Genomic DNA, 22,622 nt, shown 5'->3' with positions numbered 1-22,622 from the left:
AGGGAGGGAGGGAGGGAGGGAGGGAGGAAGGAAAATATACAAACAAACAAACACTTGGTGCACAAAAGTGAGGACCTAAGTTCAGATATCCAGACCCCACAGAAAAGTCAAGCATGGAAGCCTAAAGGGTAAGCTTCTGGTTTAGTAAGCAATTCTGTCTAAAAGATGCAGAAGAAATCATTAAAGGACATCTAACAACCCTCTGGCCTCCAAACATATCACATCACACCCATACCACACCACATGCCCCCACAGTTTTTAAAAAGGATATTTATTATAAAAATACTTCTCCAATTCTTGTCTGATTATATCTAGTGTCTGTCCTAAGGGTTGGGCTGTTGCTCAGCAGCAAGCACTTGCCTACCAAACACAAGGCCCTGGGTTCTACCCCAATATGCAGGGTCAGAATTCAAAACAGTCTGTCATCAGGCTAATGTAGTTTTCTTAGACTGAGATATAAAGAAATCAGAACTCCTTCTGTAAATCACAACTTGCTGAGAAAAACAGTCTAAATAATTCAAAAGCCTGTGAAAATTATGAGTACAACACCATGTGCTCATGTATAGCCTGTCTTACCTGCACAATAGATGCACAGCAAACTTCAGTACTGTAAACAAAATCATCTAAATAATTCTGGACCTAATAATCATGTTTCTTATCAGGAAAGTAAAAATTACAAAGTTTTAAGCTTACCTAGTCTCTGAGAAAATTCGTAAAACTTCTTTAATTTGCCTACTAGTGGCACGACTGCACCCCATGCCTTCTCTTGCAACTTCTCATCCGCTGGATGCTGGATTGCCTTAAAAATCCAAGAAACAAAAAGTTAAGATTTATAAAAGTTACAATAGTCTATTTTTTACATTAAGGCAAAAGTTTTAGCAAATGAAGGAGGTCTGAATATTTAAAGTATAGAATGACAGACACAGAAATTCCAAGTTTGGACTCCCTTAACTCCACAAGTTTTTCCCTCCCCCCCCAATAGATAATATAATAATGAAATCAACACTGTTATTAGCTATATTACAAATTGACAACTTGGTGTCATTTAGATCCACAAAAAGAAAATGTTTTATACTGTTTATTCTATTGTAGAGACACTCTTGGTATGTCTTCAGGAAGAAACAAAGTAAAATAATACATGAAAATCCCAACTCTAAGAAAGGGTCAAGAAGCTGTAACTCAGCTTGCATGGTCCACACCAGCTCTAAGAGACCTGACCAACAGGAACCCGAATCAATCTGCAAAATGCAATTTGGAAATACTGCAAATACTCTCATTGTTTTGAACTAAGACGCTTTAGTGGATTCCAAGTTTCTTTCTTACAGGCTTTCCTAAGTAAGAGGACAGAAAAATAAATAAATAAAATAAACGAAACAAATAACCCAGCTTCAATCTGAAAGGAAGAAATCAAGACCAAGTTGGGGCTTGCGAATATACAGACCTCTGTCAGTGCTAGTCCTTCAAGCCATTATGCTGTCTCGTCTGAGTATGGAGTTATTCCCAGGTGAAAGAGTTTTCTTACTTTTACCTTCCTTTTGCCTACATGCATGCTTGCTTTCCCCCCCCCCCCGCGCTCTCTGTGGCCCGGTGTTGTTTTTTTTTTTTTTTTGGTTTTTCAAGACAGGGTTTCTCTGTGTAGCCCTGGCTGTCCCGGAACTCACTCTGTAGACCAGGCTGGCCTCGAACTCAGAAATCCACCTGTCTCTGCCATCCAAGTGCTGGGATTAAAGGCGTGTGCCACCACCGCCCGGCTTTACAGATGCTTTCTTAATCTTTTATCAAACTCAGTGTAGTTTTTCCTCTAACAACTTGCTTTGCTTTCTCTAATATTTTAAATAACCCAAAGTTACTATCTGAGAGATAAAACTCTAGCTATGGCAGGAGCTGCTTGTAAAGGTCACCAGGCATGACTTGTTTAGTTCCCCTAAGGCACTAGTATTGAATCTATCAACACAAAAACAAAACTCAACAAGGCAAAATAAAATTATACTCAATTTAAATTTTTATGAATAAATTAGGTACAAATAAATAAATAAATGGACTGTGTAAGTAACTCACTATATACGCTTCTTAAGCATTTTCAAAACCACAGTCCTACTATGTAGTCCAGACTGTCCTCAAACTCATTACTCTCCTACCTCAGCCTCCCAAGTTCTGAAATACAGGTATGTGTGTGCTACCACATCTAGGTGATATTTTCAAATTTTGAGTGGTTTTATAATTTTTAACAATTCTTTGATAGAGCAAAAGCCTAAAGCCAATATTACTCATGTTAGAAATACTGTAACCAATATCAATGATCACAACATGTAATAAATAATCCTAACTTCAAATAAACAATTTTTGATAACATGCTAATATATCTAGGGGGAAGCCCAGATTCAGTTCATCTTGTAACAAGCAATATAAATTTATTATTCAGGAAACAAGCAAACAGTTAAAATTACACTTTCATTAATTTCCTCTTAAATATCTCAACTTCTCTTATGAAGGTCTAAGCACTAATGCATCTCCATAATACACAAACGTGCCTATAGATACTGTCTACTGTCTGCAGTGAGTAAACTACGTTCTAGGACCTGCTTTTCCTTACGGAACTGAAGATCTGTTCCTTCATGGCTAATATTCTATGGATTGCTCTAGGTTTCAGCTTCCTTCACCTGTCTCTTCAGATTCACTGCTGTTGGTAAGGTTTTGGGCCAGTATTCATAACAGCTCAACATACAGGATGGCACTTAGTAATGTCAATGACAACGTTATCTTGAAATAAGCACTACAACTTATTTTCAAATCTGTTAAAATTTAGGGCAGAACTGAACATTAGTGGAGGTTCTTACTCTCTCACTAGAGGTTTATACTAGAGAACATACTTGTCTTAATTCATAATTACTCCTTTTAAGGTTATATGTTTAACATACTGATGTACTTATATGTATGTTTTGTCTGCATGTATGTCTGTGAACCACATGCATGAACCACATGTATGGCTGGTGCCTGAAGGCCAGAAGAAGGTGTTGGATCCCCTAAAACTAGAGCTACAAATGGATGTGAGCCATGTGTGTGCTAGGAATCGAATCAAACCACAACTTAGGCCTCCTGGAAGAACAACTAGTGTTCTTAACTGCTGAGCCATCTCTAAAACCATATTTATTCCATTTTAAAGTCACATTTTATAAATGTTACTTAATACATATTCAAGTCCATATCCTTAACAAGCTAGCTATCAGGAAACAGTTTGTGTTATTACATGCCAGTACTATGCTACACTGTTTATATGGAGTTTTATAATTTTATTACCACAGAAATGTTACTAGTTGCTTCCATTTTATTATGGTGAGTTAAGGAGCCATTATTCTTTACATTTTTTCTTACTTGGAACATACGGATACACGTACCTTATTTAAAAGTACAAATGATTTTAGAGTTTTTGTTTTTTGATAGTGACCTCTATTATGAAGAGACCTCTTGATAACCATTTTACAGTGTCAATTTGCACTGACTGAATAGTTGTTCTCTTCACAAAAGAAACTTCACAGTGATATACAAGTTTACTCCTGAAACAATTTTCTGTTGTCTGTTTTTCAAAGGCAAGATAGGGTCTAACTCAGTAGCACAGGCTGTCCTCAAAACTCAGGGCATCCTCTTGCCTTAGCCTCACAAGTGCTCAGATTATTGGTATGAACCACCACACATAACTTCTTTGTCCTTAAGTCCTTTACCAAGCAGTTAGTGATGGCACAATAAGTCACAGTAAGTTTCAAAGTCTGATAAGGTCAGTCTCTTATTTTTCCCCTTGTACTTTTATGTTCTTTAGTGTTATATGGTTATATTTTTGCTTCCCTACACAAGCCTTAAAATATATATACACACACACTTTAAAGCATTTGTTTACTGTTCCACATCAAAAATTGTGGAGTAATGTGAATTCTATATAGCTATAGTTCTGGGAAATCAGCTCTGTTGCCATACCTAGGACATGTGGAGAACTCCAATCTTTGACCATGGTATTCAGAGTTTCTGGTATCACAGCCCCATGCGGCCTTTCTGAAATGAACTAAACTTTCCTACCACCATATTCTCTTCCAGAAATTAACTCGATCTAAGCAAGAAGTCAATGAAGTGTACATGAGAATAGGGACCAAGCCTTTCCCACACAAACACAGAGCAACCCTTCTGATGAAAAATTTTGAAACTATTTTCAATCCTAAGAGTTCTACCTATAGGGAGAAAAATACACAAGTGTCTTTGTAGTGAATGAGATTTTTTTTTCTTAATTTACAGTAAGAAGTAACTGAAAAAAAAGTAACTATGACGAAGTGATATGATTTCATCTAATCAACATGAAGATAACATCAAATTCATTTTAAAATAATCTGTGAATTCTTGTGACTTATAAGGAAAGAACAATTGACTGAGTAGTTAGTGAAGCTATTTTGTTTTGCTTCCATGTCTGAGTTTTCAAATTATATTTAAAGGTTTTCACTATCTAATTTCATAGTAATAGTCACAGTCTTTCACTCACAATAATGTTAAGATTTAGAATGATAGCAGTAAGTTTAGTCCACAGCTCCAGTATTTATTTCCTCAACAGTTTACACCTTGGCAGGCACTGAGTATGTAAGAGCCCGTGTTTAACACTGGAGTTTGCTGGGTGAGTGATATAGACATAAACACCAAGTCATTATTTTTTTGAGATTCATGAGTACCATAAAAGACACATGTGTAAAGTACTAGAACACAGAGTAAAGGAAGTAGGTTTCTGACATGTGAAGGAAAGAAAGGAAGGGCACTCCACACCAAAGCAAAGGTGAGATCACTCTGCAAGACAAGGATGGTCACAAACAGAAAAACACTATGAGTCATTTCAGGGTCCCTCTTCCCTTACACTAAAGAGCTACCAAGTAACCATAGCATCCTCCTCTTTCTGCACTTTACTCTGAGGTGCTACTACTCCAGATGTCAGAGAATAATCGATTGGTAGCCCAAAAGACTGGTCTTTGATGACCTCTGTACTATTTGATACTGAGAGTAACAGAAGTAAGGAGGGCATGAACAAAGCATAGGCATTGCCTTCAGGAAATGTGATGAGAAGTTCAGGTCTAGAGGCAAGAGAGTTTGAGCACTGCCTCAGAATAGAGTAAGTACATTCAGAGGAAAGAAAGGCAAATAAAGGCATAATTAAGAGAAACATTTTCCTAGGAAGCTTAGGAATTGAAAAATAGAGCGGGAGGTGGGAGCACGCTGGGGAGTAGAGCCAGAAAGTAATATTCTCTCTCCACAAGAAGAAAGTATAAATAAGTAGTTCCCAAAGGAAAACCTAATTTTCATGTGTGACTATAACAAACAGAGATGTTATTGAATCACATACGAGTAGGTAGCACTTCCCCTTTGTAATACCTTTCTGTCCGTGTAGCACTGTAACTACTTTTGAATTCATGCCAAGTGGCCTTTCAAATATAACAAGTCCAGAAAACAATAGAAATTAAGCCAAGGTGACAAGTAGCCAATTGGCCTTTACTGGTAAGTGACTATATAAATTATAAACTTTACCTCTCGTATTTCGTGGCCAGCTCCTCTGTATGACTGCAAGTCCTCCAAGATGCCTTCTGCATCTTTTAACACTACATTCACCTGATTATATATTTCCTTCTCAGACTCTGTAGGCTGGGCATCTAAACAGCATGAAAGCACAAGAAAATTTACAGTGGCATAAATATTTTAATACATGTATTAACTAAAACAATTAACAAACCAATTTCCAAGGATGAGTTAAATTTTATTCAATATAAATTTTACACTTTTTAGAAGACACATTTAAACTAATTCCAAATTCATACAAACTATAAAGAAGCAAGAGAAAAGTATTATTATATAATGTTTAATTTAACTTACAAATTATGGTGGTATAATGAACCAGTCTGAGAATTCTAATTAAAATTTAGACTGGTACTACTTAATAGTTTTGAGGTTTTTTTTAGATAGTTTTACACAACACAGACTGGCCTTTAATATAATATATACCCCAGGCTGCCCTTAAACTTGTAAATCTTCTGTCTCAGTCTGAATGCTGGGATTACAAAAAAGCATATCAGTGTCTGATATGTTTAATAATCACATTTTTGTACTGCACATCTCACTGTCACAACAAAACAAATGCAGCAACACGATTTTATTTTATAGAAATGAAGTCTACCTATTAAAATACCTTGCTCATCTACAGTTTAAAGCTACTTCATTTTCCTATAAAGTTCATTTTATATTGAAAAACAGAGGTTTGCTAGGGGCCATTTTAAAATGCCTGAACAACTGGAATCATAATGAAGTTATGAGAGAGGAGAATTTGCTTAAGACCAAACCTATGGCAGTATTACTGAATTTCTCTATTGGTGAGTATGAGGGCCAAGGTTCAAACTACAAGTCCACTACAGAACTCCTGAGCAGCTGAAGGTGGAATGCTTTAAGCTACATGATCACTGCTGAAATTTTGAAATAACAAAGCAAAAACTGACTTTTTACTTATCTAGGATCAAGGAGGAAGAAAACAAAGGAGTAATTACAGTTATAAATATTGGGGTACAAACATACGGGCATCTTTACCACCAGTGCTAATCAGAAAACATGTTGAAAGGTGACAAAATCTGGCTTTCTCTCTGCCAGACTAAAGGTAACAGATCCCATTTTTAGTAGCATGGTCATTTGTTTCCTCTAAGGGTTCATTTTTAAAATATACTTCTTTCTATTTTGAGAAAAAAAAAAGTGGACTGTTCAAGCAAAGAGTTTTTCATAAGTCTTTCCAACTAGAGCACACTCAACACTACAAATAAGGTATAGAGGGTGTAAAATAATGTCTTAAGGAAGAACTACGCTGGCAGGACTCCTCCATACTAACATATTATTTTTAAGGGAAAGAGAGCCAGTCCAAACTTGAAAGATGAATTCACAATATATCTGGCCAGACTCACTGCTTATCTTGCTTGCTCAGCTTTATACCTATCTGTCCCTTTACTTAGAAAATTAAAAAAGAAAATTTTACTTCACACATGAGACTAAATGTAAAAACATCTTAAATTCTATATTTTATGTTTGGAGTAAGTAATGATTCAGTTTCCCCTATTATCTGCCAACTAGTCAATAATATACAACACGTTTAAAATGAACAATTACAGTACTCATGTTTAAATTTAATATACATAAGACAGATCTACAGGAACAGTTGAAAAACATCAGTGTGGAAAGCCAACTTTAAAAATGTGTTTAGATATTTGTTCCCTTAATAACTCTTTAAAAATAAAAATACAATAATTAAAAGAGAAGCCAATAGAAATATTAAAAGATGGTATTCAAAGTTATAAACGTTCTACTAAGAACAAATGTGGAATTATAGATAAATGTCTAGATAAATATATGGTTAAATATGACATAAATAAATATGTCTTATAAATATCAGGTTGTCATTTTAAAGCAGTAGTTTCCATATTTAGCCAGACCATATTTTCAAAGCAATAATTAGGCACACCACTTAAAAACAAAGCACACCCATCACTTTTATACTTACACCAGATGCAGCATAGAGAGATACTTTGTACATGCAAAAATGAAAGTTCAGTTCTTTCTCATATGGATTGTGGAACTACAGACACAACATCAATAGACACATAGTTTGAAGTTATGAGGTGAGATTTCATGACAAAGGACAGTATTTTATCTATTACATATCAGAGGCATTTGTATCATTTGAAGACTAAAATATGTATTTTTGGTGTGGTCACTAGGCTAGTAACATAAAAATGTGACACTGAGTTTAACATACAAAGGAAACATTATCCAGGAGATTTAAATAGACCTTGTAAGTAGTTAATAACTAGTAAAGGTTTAATGAGTACCAAGAAATTTAAAATAAAGGAGAAGATTCAAGTTTCCCTAAGAGGGAAAAACACCCAGCACCACACTGATCGAACATCTTTTAGACTGTCACAGGAAAGTCACATTTATAATTTTGAAAGCTGCTGAAGACTGCTGTAGAAATGAAGACAGACAGAAAGAGCAGACAAGTAAGCACTGCTTTACTGAAAGCAAATCATGCAAAGGGTGAATGAAATACTAGGGAGGAAGAAAAAGATTGTAAAATAAAGCATTTCTTTAAAAAAAAAAAAGGCATTTTCTATATAATGCAACCAAGACTTGTCACTTTGATTTTTCATAGCTTTACTTTTCCAAGGAAAACACCATATATCGTGATAACAAAATGATATTCATTTGAATGTAAACAATGTATCTATTGAGGGGAGACATTCATTGCTCATCAGGCTTAAATGTATATTCTATTAAATAGAAACGAAGACATGTTCCAGTTGTCCTTATTGTTGGAAAAAAATTAAATATTTTAGTCATTTCATACCAATTTCCTACCAGGTAGAATTCCCTAGAAAATTGCAGCAAAGAATAACTGAAAGTAATGACTAAAATAGAAGACAGTGGTTTTTTTTTTTAAATATGAAGGTAGAAATAAAAGGGATCAACGTAACAACTACAAATGTGCTATATGAGCTGACAGCTCCGCCCTTACAATCATTTACTCAGTAAATACTTAAAAGCTATCTACCTAAGTTCCATCAAGTCAGGAACCAAAATGCATACTGTACTCCACTGGCACAGTGTATAAGCTCAGCACCTAGCATAACAGACTTACCTAGAATAAGGCAAAAAGTATTGAAAATATACAAGAGATTAACTAGAAAAAAAAATAGCATTAGCCTTAAAAGTAAGTACTAATTTTTTTTTTAAAGAGGGAAGACAGGCAACACAAAAGAATTAAGAAGAAATGTATGACTTAATGGGAAGGTACTCTAGACAAGCAGAAAAAGAAGATTCTATTTCTGGCTTATATATTTTATATAACCACTTTTATAAAAACTCTATTTTGATTTGCTTTGATATACAAAAATCACGTTTAACAAATACTAAGTTTCTAGGCTGAGAGGTGACACAAAACCAAGTCCCTCTTCTGTTCTATGAACCAGAATTTTGTGAACCACTGACATAATAATTGTTCAAGACTTACTTACTAGAGTGAGCTATTAATTAACAACCTTAACAGTAGGTAACTCTAAGATTCAGAAGAAGCTAACAATGCTGCCTCTTTGGTATGTTATTTTAAAATATAATGTCATATTATGAAACAGTTCTGAACTGATTATCTTAATAGAACTTAAGAGAAATTCCTGTATTTAAAGAATATGTTTTGCTGAGCACAGAATGGTATCTGTCTTAAAACCACTGTGCATGTTGCTGCTTCTTTCCAGTTACCTTCCTAACTGAGCTGTAATTACTGCAATTCACCCTCCAACACCCAATTCTAGTATCATCTTACTGAACTCTTATCTTCTGATCTACATCCTAAATGTAAATATGTAAGTGAGATTGTGATTCTTCACTTCTCTATATTCTATTAGACAGACTAAGGTCTCCATGGCAGCAATGAAACAACAGCCTTGCAATATCTAGCCTACTGGCTGATAACAAGAAGCTAGCTCTAAGTGTACATGGACTCAAGTATAAACCTGTAAAGAGGGTATAGGTTAAGGGGAATAATGACTTCAACACAGTTTTCATTTATATAATAAATTACTAAGTACCACAAATTATGTTTAAAATGGATGAGATTACATAATTTGATACATTCTGATGTCCAAAAGCTAAACACAGAATGACATCTGTCTTACCACCACTGTGCATGTGCTGCTTCTTTCCAGTGTCCTCGGAGATTATTTACAAAATTATGTTTGTGTAGCCCAACTCTGAAGGTATGCGGAGCTGGGTCTAACCAATAAAAATGACTGGAATAATAGATCTAAATTACTTTGGTGACCTACAAATCAAATAATGTGGCTGTATTAAAACAGTAAAAAAAAAAAAAAGGCAGATCTGGTACATAATAGTTACCAGTTAAAAAGGAGTTATCTCATGGTCATTATAGTAGCTAAATAATAAAGTTTCCAAATTCAAAACTGAGTATTTCTTTAAAAGAGGAAAAATATGTTTTAAAAAAAGTATAAGATAAAATTAAGATCCCACAAATATCAGAAGCCAAAGAAAATGTACCTCAGCATCTGAATTTTAAGTTAGGAGCAAATCTAGCCTGGTACACAGTGTGTCTTCACTGAGGCCTCTATTATGGTATACTAGCAAGCAACGAAGCAAAAGTTTTATATTGGATAATATAAGCAACAAGTATCATTTAAAATGTTTTAAGCTAAAGAGTTGACTCAGTGGTTAAGAGCATTACTGCTCTTCCAGAGGACCCAGGTTCAATTCCCAGCAACCACATGTCAGCTCAGTGCTACCTGCAAACTCCAGTTCCAGGGGGAGCTGATGCCCTCTTCTGGTATATACCAGCACCACATACATGTGTGCATAGATATGAAGACAAAACACACATTTTTCAATATTAGCGCTTCTGAGAAGTTTACTTTTAAAGGTTCACACATAGTTTTACACTACTGATTACTTTTGCTGTTATGATTTAAAACATTTTCCTCCATTATATTAGGTATTTAAAATGTGAAGTTAATGATGCAAATCCCCCCACCCCAGCCCTGCAAGCCAGGATCTAGTAATCTTTTCAAGTTCTACATTTAAATTATGGTTCATACTTTAACAAAACAGAATGCTAGCTTTATAAAAAGATCAAGTGCCAAGTCTTGAACAAGATCTTGACTATATATCAAAGCCAAGATTCTGCAAATGTAAGACATTTGGGACAAAGGAAAAAGAAGACAGAAAAGCGGAAAAATATAGAGGACCAAGTTTCAAACAGAGCAAATAAACTAATACAGCTTTAATGTAAGTTGCCTCATCTGGAAGAACATTCTTTAAGTCAGCAGTCTGCTCAACATCCTCAAGCTGATTAAAATCCATGCTGAACATGCACTTAGAACAGCACTGTCCAATTGTTCAGAAGGGTCAAGAAAACTAATATTCATCTGGTGCACTTTCCCTAAAATCTCAACAATTTTAATGGTCTTGTTTTTGGCTTTCCTCCTTTATTATCCTACACATAGCACCCAGACTGTAACAGATTTTTGTACAAATGTACTAAAAGTAGGAACCTATTAGAGGCTACAAAGTATTCTACAAAATGAAAATATGTATGTATGTATGTATGTATGTATGTATGTATGTATGAATCAAACATTACCCTGGCTTAAAGGATAAGTTGTAGAAATGGGTCATAAAACAGAATAAAAACTAAAATAAAAACTAAATTAAAGGTGAAAAACAAACGACTTTCTTTTCATGTTATTTGCTTCTCAAAATCAGAAAGTCTAAATTTTAAGTACTTAAAAATCTGTTCAAATATAACAAAACACATGATTTACAAATATCTCTTCACCCTTTCCTAACAATTTTCTAATTATCCGTTAAAATAGCAACATTCACACTATAACATCAATTTAAAATCATTTTTCTCAATTTAACAATCAGACAAGCTGAAGCAATACTGACAGCCAAAAGCCAAAGCAGAGCATGCACGGAGCTCAGAGGCACTTACCTGCTGCTCTCAGACCACAATACAATAAGTCATGCAACACAGAACAGATACAAGGCAAATTACTTAAAGGTCTGTGAACCTGTTATTTTTCTTTATACTCAGAGTCAGAATAAAATGAATTCCTGAAACGCACAAAATCATTTTAATTTCTTAAACTATCTATAAAAATTATATAATTTAGGTTCACACTTACCTTTTAATAGTATGCCCAAATTACTGAGCTCTGAATAGCCTTCATGAACTGATTCAAATTTAAAATACTCTATATACGTATAAGGAATAAACAAAGCCTGGTCCATTTTTTTCTCAATTGTAATACAAATTTCCTTCAAATACTGCTTTTTATTAGCAAATATAGCTGTAGTGGGTTTTTTTCCTTAATTTTTTTCATAAGTGTCTTCATTATTATAGGGCTTAAATAATAAAATAATTGCCAATTAAGTGACACAATCTCTTGGAAATTCAAAGAAACACTTCTTTACTATAATTTACTTTATAAAATGATTCAGTTCTAGAAGGCACCAGAAGTTTTAATTAAACAATTCATAGCTCAGTCATGCAAAGCAGTTAAAAAGATGGCAAAGTGGAAACATTCATTAGTGCAAGACAAACGCAGTCTACTGCAGGCAAAGAGAAATAGATATAAAATCATCTTCTCACTTTCAAAATCAAGGAAAAAATTTGGCCCCTGCTCAAGGTCTGTGCATGTCAAAACTTTAAGAAGATTCCCCATGTTAAGGTACCTGTCAAGACAAGAATGAGAAAGAGAAAATATCCCTTTATAAAAAGAACATCTGAAATTGAATTAAAGAAAAAATAGTAACAGGGAAAATGTTCATTAGGCCATGAATTCATCCTTCAGGTTACCCAGACTGTGCTCTGGCAGACAGCAAACCGGGTTCTCAAGGTGTTGATGTGTAGGACCTAGAGGTGAAATATGATTTTTCCTGTACATAATGGCACAACTGTTGCTCTAATTCTTCTCAAAATTCTCCCAAGACAAGTTTCATTAATGGCCTTATAATGAAAAATTCTTTAAGTATTCCAATAGTGCTAGTATTCTGAAAAAAAAAATTCCGATCAAGAATTATTCATATGAAACTTTCTAAGTATAGCAATGAAACAATAATTTATTTAAGAGCCAAATATTAAGGTTTGGCCAAAGCTCACCTTCACATCTCATTTTAAAATGTAAAAATTATTTCCTTTATGCCAATGAAAATAGCAGGTATTTCTCACCAAATCTGATTTGTAAAATTTGTGGAAGCTATTTGAAGTGTTCATTTTAGATATGCAGCACAGATTTTATTTCTTAAAGCAAATTAATATAGGATGATAAGTGAACAGACTTGGCATAGTCACTAAAGCATACTATTAGAATATTCATCATAAGGCTACTTGCTTCATGGACTAATGAAAAGACACCACTGGCTACAGACTCAACATGATTTTAGCAAATGAGAAACTAAAGAATTATACATATGATGGTGATGTTTGCCTACAATTAAGGGAAAAAAAATCATGCAACCTTTGTTTGATTCCCCATGTTTAATTAACAAATATTCTGGCTGGCCTTCACTGTGGTGTGAGCATAATTAATCGTCCACCTTTACCGTTATGCACCAGCTGTGAAGGGCTAAGGAGACTTACTTTCAAAGTCCAAGAAAAAATGTGCTGCATTGTGGTCTATGTCCCTGGTTAGCACCTTAATGAGATTACCCATGCCAGCAAACCTAAAAATAAAAATGGCAACATCATTTAGTTCCAGTAAAGGGCTGAAGTAGAGGCCTGGGGTTCAGCAAGGCTGGTTTGCTCATAGATGCCAACAGGTGCAGGTTCACATGGTTCTCACATTGGTAACTTGGAACAACAAAGGTTCACTCAGCTGAGTTTATAGCTCCTGTCCCTCTGGTTTCACATATTAAAAAAAGTTATATAAGCAAGATGGGGAAAAGATATTTTTACATATAAGTTCTAGTATTTATACCTGATTAAAAGCTATGCTAAATGTTCTTTTTAAAGACTTCTGAGGTACATATTCTAAACTTAAATTAACAGCAGTGTTTTTCAAATATGTAAATATCCAGACCATTAATTTTTAAGTTAATGAAGGTTTTGCCCTTCAAGTTGAATCAAATCCTATTAGAAATACAAAGAAGACAGTATTTAAACCACTTTTAACCATTAGACTGAAGGTTATCAGTTAATTAACCACTTAAGAAAATTATACAAATCACAATGTTTTTCTCCTCTAAGATTCACCAAAACTTTATTATCAACTCTTAACTGAGTGTTTGACTACACACATGATATGTGACTGAAAAGTGAACCCAAAAAACACCATATACAGAATCAGCTACTGTTCCAACTTAGTAAGTTTGCAGACAAAATGCAACAACAACAACAACAAAAACCACTGGCATAAATCTTGCCCAAGGATTTGCCATGGCTCTGTGAAGGTGAAAGGTGGTGTCAGAAAACCAGGCTCAAATCTAGAAGCTAGAGTACACAGCGACCTCAAAGAATACTGTCAGGACGCTCAGAACCCAACTTATCAATGGATTTCAAAGGTCTAAGTAGAATAAGGCCCATTTTTAGCATTTTTGTGTCAAGAATGTTGCCAAATGGCATTTTAAAAGCAGTCTTCCTGTCATACCACCATCATAGTATAGGAGGGAGAAAGAAGGGAGCAATATGTACACCATGACACCTGCAGGGAAAAAGTTGGTACTAGCTGTTTGTTTTCCCATGACCCCTCTATAAATCTGCTGGTTTCCAGCGATCATGCCATAATGTAGGCCTATACTCCTCACCACTGCAATATACCTGGTATTGACCCACTCATCTCACAGCAGTGTGATGATGTAGGATTTCCTGTCTTTTACCTCAATATAAATGCTTACTTTGAACATGACTGCTTATCTGGTATTGCTCAATCTTGGCACTACTTGCTAGGAAATTCTTTTTTTTAATGAGGGCTACCTCACACAGTGGCATATTTAACAGCATCCTGAGCCTCAGCCCACTAGAAACCAGTAAAACTGCACATGATCATAAAACCACAATGTGGTAATCAAAAAATGTCCCACAAATGTCCCCTTAGGGCAAAATAATCTCAGGGAGAGAATGGCTAACCTAACATAACTGTTGCCCAATGTTCATATTCACTGACAGCTAAGGGTGTCTCCAAATAGTGACAAGTGTTTCTCAGGAGGCACAAGTACTACTGGTTGACAGCTGCAGCTTTCAAATACATGACCATAAATACCAAAACATGCTCTGAATAGCTACACCAAAGGACAACTCCAGTCATTAAAAAAAAAGTCTCCTCAGACCCATGCAGAAAATGACCTTACTCCATCTTTCACATGCAAAATGCAAATGTTTCCAGTCTGTAACCCATTATTGAAGGGATGGAGCCAGTGGACCCCAGGAGCTTGCTGGCCTAACAGGGTAAGCTACAAATGATTCATGGGAGAGACTGTCAAAACTAAGGAGGGGGGATAATGGAAGACACTCAATGACTCCCTGATTCTCCATTTATGCTCATAAGTATTCATACCTATGCACCAACACCCAAATATACACCACACTTTGTGACATCACAAGTCTTAATATTGGAATAAATGTCCTTAGCTCAATTTTCTAGCTCTCCTTTCCAAGTATAGCTATGCTTTAAGTAAGAACTTCTAAAATGAGGCAAAACTGTCCATGTCCACTTGCTTTACTAGTAACCTCAGGGTCCTCTCTTTGCACCTATTCCTAAGCCAACTCTCCTTCCAAACACTGGCTCTGCATAGCTCAGAACCTCCTGTCTGTTCCACTACTGCACCATGTTTCCTATCTTCTTTACAACTCAGTTGGTAAGTATAAATAATACTGTCCGCCATCAGTCTTCTCCACTTTTTCAATTCCCAATCTTCTAATCCATTCCTATCTGCCTCTTAACATCTATCATTACAATAAAGCTTTCCCTGTCAAGGCCACTGTAACTAGCTTCTTGAGAAAATTTAAAAGGCAATTCTCATATTTCAACTTCCAAAGTGTTTGACTAGGTTTATACTCATGATTTCTTTAAGAAAAAAAAAAAAGGTTTATTTACTGAATATAAATAAATGAGTGCTCTACCTGTATGTACACCTCATGTGCCAGAAGAGGGAGGGCATCAGGTCCCATTACAGTTGGTTGTGAGCCGCATGTAGTTGTTGGGAACTGAACTCAGGACCTCTGGAAGAGCAGCCAGTGCTCTTAACCTCAAAGTCATCACTCCAGCCCCATGCTTTCATTTAGTATAATACATTCCCAAATTTCCCTCCTATTTATTCTCTTTCTTTTTGTACATTCTCCCATTAGGATCTATGTGCCATTAGGATCTACGTATTTATTTCTCCTATCTTAAAATAAAACAAAGGTGTATTATTATTCTCTTTCCTTCCCTAGTTCCCACATTACTCCCTTGTTTCTTTTTTGCAGGAAAATTCCTTAAAAGCAGTTTTCTGTGCTCATCAGCTTAGCTTCCTGACCAATTTCCATCCTGTTAAACCTAATCCACCAAATTCTGTGCCAAGCCCATATTACTTAGCTATTGTGGCAAAGCCACCAAGTCACTGCTATGTTGCCAGTTTTCAAATTCCACATTATCACTGTTAAAAGCAGATAATATACTGACATTATCAATATACTTTTTGTCACTAATAGATTACTTCAATGACCCTAAGTGGTCACCCTACTTCTATCCTTTCTTTTCCTTGACAATCTCTTATTATAAGACAAACCATTCTTTTAACAGCTCACAACCAAGTACTAAGTGTTCACTAATAGCAGATGATTAATTAAAGGCACATGGCAAGATCAAAATATTTTAATTTTAATATGGTAAAATAATTAAAATTGAGAAAGCTGACTTTTTATTCTGTGTGTCGCACAATGTGTGGCTTATGTAAAAGTGAGTTCACTTGCATGGCTTCAGCTACAGCATACAAGTGTGACATCTTTCCTATAGTGACATCTAGTGGATCCACTTTCAATTTTTATTTCAACTTCCAACTTTAAAATGAAGAACCTTAATTCAACTAAAAAATTTACTTACAAAGCTATGAAGTCATGTATAAGAAATACAAGAGATCAGTACATGGAAGTAGAAGTGAACCACAACCATGGAACTATATCAGACTTTCATAGCATCTGAGTTTAACTAGAATGGCTTTCAGCTATCACAGCTAACAAAGAGCATGCAGGCAAGCAATACAAGAGTATTCAGAATCCTATGAGGGAAACGCTCAATATTCCTCTTAAAAAATATTATCGTTAAACAACTACAGTATTCAAAATTCACTGTCCTTTTTAAACATACATACACAGATACATATATACATTTATCTATCTATCTATCTATCTATCTATCTATCTATCTATCTATCTATCTATCTATCTATCATCTACTATGTACACAATGTTCTGCCTGCATTTATGCCTGCGTGCCAGAAGAGGGCCCACCATGTGGTTTCTGGGAACTGAATTCAGGACCTCTGGAAGAGCACTCAATGCTCTCAACCTCTGGCCATCTCTCCAGCCAAAAATTCACTTTCTTAAACTTAACACTTTTTAAAATTCGTAACAACAACAATTACATAATTGTATTTCATTTCAAGAACTCAAAACACAGCCAATTCATTACTATTCATATCATGAATATTCAATATTAACAGCAGTCTTATTTTTTTTTTTTTTTGGTTTTTTTTTTTGAGACAGGGTTTCTCTGTATAGTCCTGGCTGTCCTGGAACTCACTCTGTAGACCAGGCTGGCCTCGAACTCAGAAATCCGCCTGCCTCTGCCTCCCGAGTGCTGGGATTAAAGGCGTGCGCCACCACCGCCCGGCCAACAGCAGTCTTATTTAAGTATCAAAATGTCATCCTTAATGTTTTTTTGAAGTAGCATTTTGCTTTGAATTATGACTTCTTTGTATGTCATATTCCAAAATAAATATATGCCATAGTTTTGATAATGATTGATCTGGAAGCACAGCCTTTTAAAATGATTTTATTCTCATATATATTCCAAAGTTGTACTATACAGACATAAGGGGAAGGAACACTGGGAGTGCTGCTGATAAAAGTGTAAACAGGTATGGCTACTCTAAGAAAGAGTTTGGTGCTCAATACAAAGTACATGTGCTATATGTACCCAAAGAACTACAATACAGTGCAAATAAATTAACTCTAGCTACAAATTCCTTACATGGGAAACAACACAGAGTATGGGAATTAAGCCAGGAGACTCCATGTGATGACATTAAAAGACATATTACATATTGTAGCTATTTAGAGGGGAATAACCATAACACCAAGCAACTCCAACGTTCTAATCATGTTCTAGTTCCTGAACTATTGGTATATTCAAGGAATTCTTTTATTTTTTAGATTACCATAATGTACAAATAAGTTAAAAACATTTAAAAATGTGATCAGTCACTACAGAGCACATGAGTGTCAGTCCAATGTGCCTAACCAAAAAGCTTGGATTAGAGTTCAAACACCCTCCCTTATTCTTAATAGGTATGCTACAAATCATAGATGACCTATTTTATTTGATTTAGCATTACATAAAGGCCCAAATAATTCTTTTTTTCCAAATAGTTCTATATGTATTATTATGTATTATATATTATCTGGTACTTCTGGTAGTTAATGAAAATCTAGAATACAGGAATTCAGAGACAAATGGAGATACCAGATTGATAGTGTGAAATGAGCAAAGGAAACCATGAACAAAGAGGAGTATCTCATCCAGTCTCACTAAGGTTGGTAAAGACTACCCAGAGAGAACAGAGTTTTAATTCTTTCTTTAAGCTGAGAAATAAAATACACAACAAAAAAAAACATAAAATAAAATACATGGAATCTTTTTGTGTTTACACAACCTGTATATGACATTTCCCCACAGCCCAGTTTCTGCTAGTTATGCCAATGGAAGGCTCTGGAAGGTAAAGAGAAGGCAGGAGGAAAATGGAAGTACCCAGGCAGGACAGGTTACCACTTGCTGAATAGTAGGAATGGGGTGATGGCGGCAGACTGTTTTTAATTTTCCTTTTCCTGTAGGAGGAGTCAATTCAGAAGACTGACCTACAGCTTTGGGTATGCTAGGCAAAAACGTTACCACTGACTGTTCTCACCTGTGCTCTTGTTATTGTGGGGAAACAGGTCTCATTAATGTGTCCAGGTTAGTCTTGAACTTTTGATTCTCCTGTCTTAGCTTCCTGAATAGCTGGAATTATAGGCCTATCTTGGCTTTTTTTCCTTTTCACTGTTTTATTTCATCCTGTCTATTTTTGGTTGTTCCAGTTTTTCTAATACTTTTGTATTAGAAATTCTCTGTATCATATTCTGTTCTAAAAACTTCCCAGGCTGATCTGTTTTCTTAACTCAATGCTAACTGGTCTGCCACTATTTTTTTTTTCCCTAACTGACTTTTAAGAATTCTAAATAAGGACTTCTGTAATACTAGTTTTTTATGCCTACATAAGAGGGAACTGCTTCTTCATTTAGTTCCTAACATTTCTTAACTGTGCTCATGTATTGTTTATAGTAACAGCTCAATTTGTCACCTTTTCTTTGTGCTCAGTTTATAAACATTACAGCAAGGGCTAAAATAAGTAGCACCAATATTATCAATAGTAACAGTGTTTTTAGTTTTTGCATGGAGAATAGGGCTACAGAGACACTACTGTCTACTCCACATCAACACTCCATGCCATGCCCTTAGACTTCTTAGGAGTAAAAGAGGGAGGAGCTCAGAAATCTGCCAGAGTTTCCCAAGTAGGAATAAAAGTCCAGTGCTGACCTCACTAGGGCAGAAACAGTGACCTTTAAATTTTGTTTCCATTTTCTTCTTCTCCTCATGATTTCTATTAAGAGATAAAGTATTCTACTAAATCAGGTGTCCTTTATTTTCTATGTGGACCAAGGGTTCTTAAGTTAGTATCTCTGTAAGGATTAAGACACATCAAATGGATTTTACATTTGGTTACCAATAAACATGAAAATCTGAAACTAAAGAAGGAACCATCCATGCTAAAATGGGAGGCTCAATCATAGCCATTTTTACCATAGTTTGAATTGCTCCTATAGCATCCAAGTAGCTTTCCAGCTACTGTTTAAATGTTGGTTGTAGAACTTAAATTTTAGATTTCTGCCAATTTTTAGAGGGAAAAAAGAAATTTCCACTAGTCATTGGATATACAATATGACATAAATCCTGGCCTCAAGAATATGAAATCTGTATACTAAGCTGAAATCACTCATGTGTTCATTTTTCTTTATTTGTTCTAATTCTCAGTGGCCATCAATAACCAAATCTTAAAAATGTCTTCTAACTATTCAATAGAACTTGAGGTATCTTCAATTATGTGAAAAGAAAGTTGAAAGATTATTATCCCCATTAGATTATTACATTATACTCACAGTTAAAACTTATTTCTCCTAACTAGTAATTATAAGGGCTGGCTTCTAAAGAGCAAAGCTTGTATGTTTAGCAGACACTTAACATAAGGAGTTTCCTTAGCACTGAAGACTAAAGGAACAATGGCAGTGGGCCTTTCCATGGGGTATTAGTTGTTAATTGTTTTATTTGTTTATCTACTAAACAATGGTATAATGGATGAAATTGAGAAAAATCTCTGATTTCTGAAATTACTAGTACTAAAATTTGGAAAATGAGAAAAAAAACTTCAGCATAAAGATGTTTTGCAAGAATGATTATTAGAGGACACAGGTGCTAAAAAAAAAGTCTTTAAATAGCATTCAGTAGTCTTTACTTGGTCTGGGATAATGAAGTAAGCTGGCACAGGAAAATTGTTTCCCCTATTCTTACACTTAAAATCTTAAAAATCATTCTCCTAAACATATTTCCAGGCTCATAATCAAACAAAATACAAAAACAAAAACTCTACATATTTTTATTTCTCCTTCAGGCTCATAATCATAAAAAATACAAAAACAAAATTCCATATATTTTTCTCTGCTTGGTAATTTTTAAAATATGTTCTTGTGGTGGTGGTTTGAATATGTTTGGCCCAGGGAATGGCAACATTAGGAGGTGGGGTGTTGTTAGAATAGGTGTGGCCTTGTTGGAGGAATGTGTCACTGTAGGGGTGGGCTTTGAGACCTTCCTCCCAGCTGCCTGAAAGACAGCAGTCTTCTGTTTGCTTTTAGAACAAGATGTAGAACTCTCAGATCCTCTAACACCATGCCTGCCTGGATGCTGCCATGATTCCTGCCTTGATGATAATGGACTGATCCTCTGAACCTGTAAGCCAGCCCCAAGCAGAGGGTGTCCTTTATAATAGTTGCTTGGTCAAGGTGCCTCTTCACAGCAATGGAAACACTAACTAAGACAGTACTTAAATAATCTTCTATACTTAAGAATCCTTTTACAATGCTAATCAGATTCTGGCAGCGGCCATCATTACAAGGTTACATTGTCAAGTAGGTGCTAATTATAACTAAATACATTGTTTCTTTTTTTTTCATTATATCAGTTTTAAAAAATACTGTCTTACTTCATTTGAGGGGGGAGGCACCCCTGGGTAAATTGTATTGTTATTTTATTTGAAACAGGATTCACTATGTAGCCCAGGTAAGCCTCAAATTACAAGCATTTAAAGCAACAATATAAACACTGGTACTTTTATTTTTTAAAGGTAAATTTATAAACAAACATTAAAAAAGCATTTTCTTAATAGACTTTTAAATGGTTTTAAACCATTATAAGACCAAATGTATTATGTATGTATGTGTGTGTGTGTGTATATATATATATATATATATATATATATATATATATATATTTTAACAATATGTGTCACTGAGTATTACAGCTTTTAAAGTTGTAATAACCCTAACACACACACATATACACATATCTTAATATATCTTATATAGCATGTAAGTTAGACATATATAAGTCAAAGTTATTACTTATATTACTTTAATATTCCTACCATATGTCCAAAGTTGCTGGGAGGAATAAAAGAGAAAAGAACATACATGAAAGAGGACAGAAGCATGCATACTAAATAAAGTGTGTGAAATGTTGGGAAAAACTCAACTCCTGAATCTTGTGAAAGGAACCTAAGAGCTAAAGAAATTCAATGATTTAGGTCAAACCAGCAACTGGTGGAACAGTAGTGTTTCCTTTAAGAAACTTTGAACTGTAGCTTATAAGAATATTTTTAAGATGGAGTACTAAGGCCACATCACACTTACAGAAAGAACTCAGTATCACCATAATACAACTGGCCCCTTCAAAACCAATGTTGATGGTGCTTTTGCAATCAACCAAACTGCCAAAGATCTCCATCCCCTGAACCTACAAATGCCTATCAAATGCTCTTTCCCAAAACATATTGTTTCTGTTGTTACTGACCAGCAAACAGAATCGTCTTCAAAGCCTATTCACAAACTTGTAATCTCTACTACCAGGATATTTCAAAGGAATGGACATACACACCCTCTTCACTGGAGACAAGATTTCTCTATCTGTAACTCAGGCTAGCCACAAACTTACAATGCTTCTCTCCTGTCTCGCCTCCAGAATGCTGGATTTACAGTCTTTACAACCATACCAGGCATCTCTTTTCTTTTAAGATCAGTTATGTAGGACCAGAAAACTACACTCACTGAAGGAGGATGAGAAAGGAAGGAGGATGTGGTTTTTCATTGTTCTGGAGTCCACAGAGTGCAAAGTCTATGAAATTGAACAGGAAACGTTTTACCAACTTCTATATGAAAAATGAACAAGTCTTTTAATCAAGAGTATAGTCAACAAGTTATAGCAAAAGTAGTTTCCATAAACTTGTTACTAAATAAAATTATAAATATTTTTACAGTAATTAGCAGTTATTCTAAAGCAGTGGTTCTCAATCTTCCTAGTGCTGCAACCCTTTAATACAGTTCTTCATGTTGTGGTGATCCCAACCATAAAATTATTTTCATTGTTACTTCATAACTGTAATTTTACTACTGTTATGTATGAGACTGTAAATACGTGTTTTTCAATGGATTTAGGCAACCG

At 35.0% G+C, this 22,622-nt stretch overlaps 1 protein-coding gene across 5 annotated transcripts in view; it reads right to left on the bottom strand.

The window, feature by feature from the left end:
• Window positions 1-22,622, bottom strand: part of Fam49b (family with sequence similarity 49 member B) — a 130,162-nt gene that overhangs the window by 14,823 nt on the left and 92,717 nt on the right. For 2 of the 5 annotated variants that reach the window (XM_028773223.1, XM_028773226.1), the window contains 3 exons: window positions 12,212-12,294; window positions 5,551-5,672; window positions 694-799 (listed from right to left, as the gene is read on the bottom strand). In XM_028773223.1, the coding sequence (XP_028629056.1) occupies window positions 694-799; window positions 5,551-5,672; window positions 12,212-12,284 (301 nt within the window). In that variant the 5' untranslated portion in view covers window positions 12,285-12,294. Of the gene's footprint in view, window positions 1-693; window positions 800-5,550; window positions 5,673-12,211; window positions 12,295-13,201; window positions 13,285-22,228; window positions 22,296-22,622 lie in introns of those variants that run through there. The other 3 variants (XM_028773224.1, XM_028773225.1, XM_028773227.1) reach the window with 3 other exon arrangements.

Source organism: Grammomys surdaster, unplaced genomic scaffold (assembly GCF_004785775.1).
Source record: "Grammomys surdaster isolate TR1022 unplaced genomic scaffold, NIH_TR_1.0 224, whole genome shotgun sequence".
NCBI classification, from domain to species: domain Eukaryota; kingdom Metazoa; phylum Chordata; class Mammalia; order Rodentia; family Muridae; genus Grammomys; species Grammomys surdaster.
The sequence above is the reverse complement of the archived record's forward strand: the minus strand, read 5'-3'. Positions and strand labels throughout refer to the sequence as shown.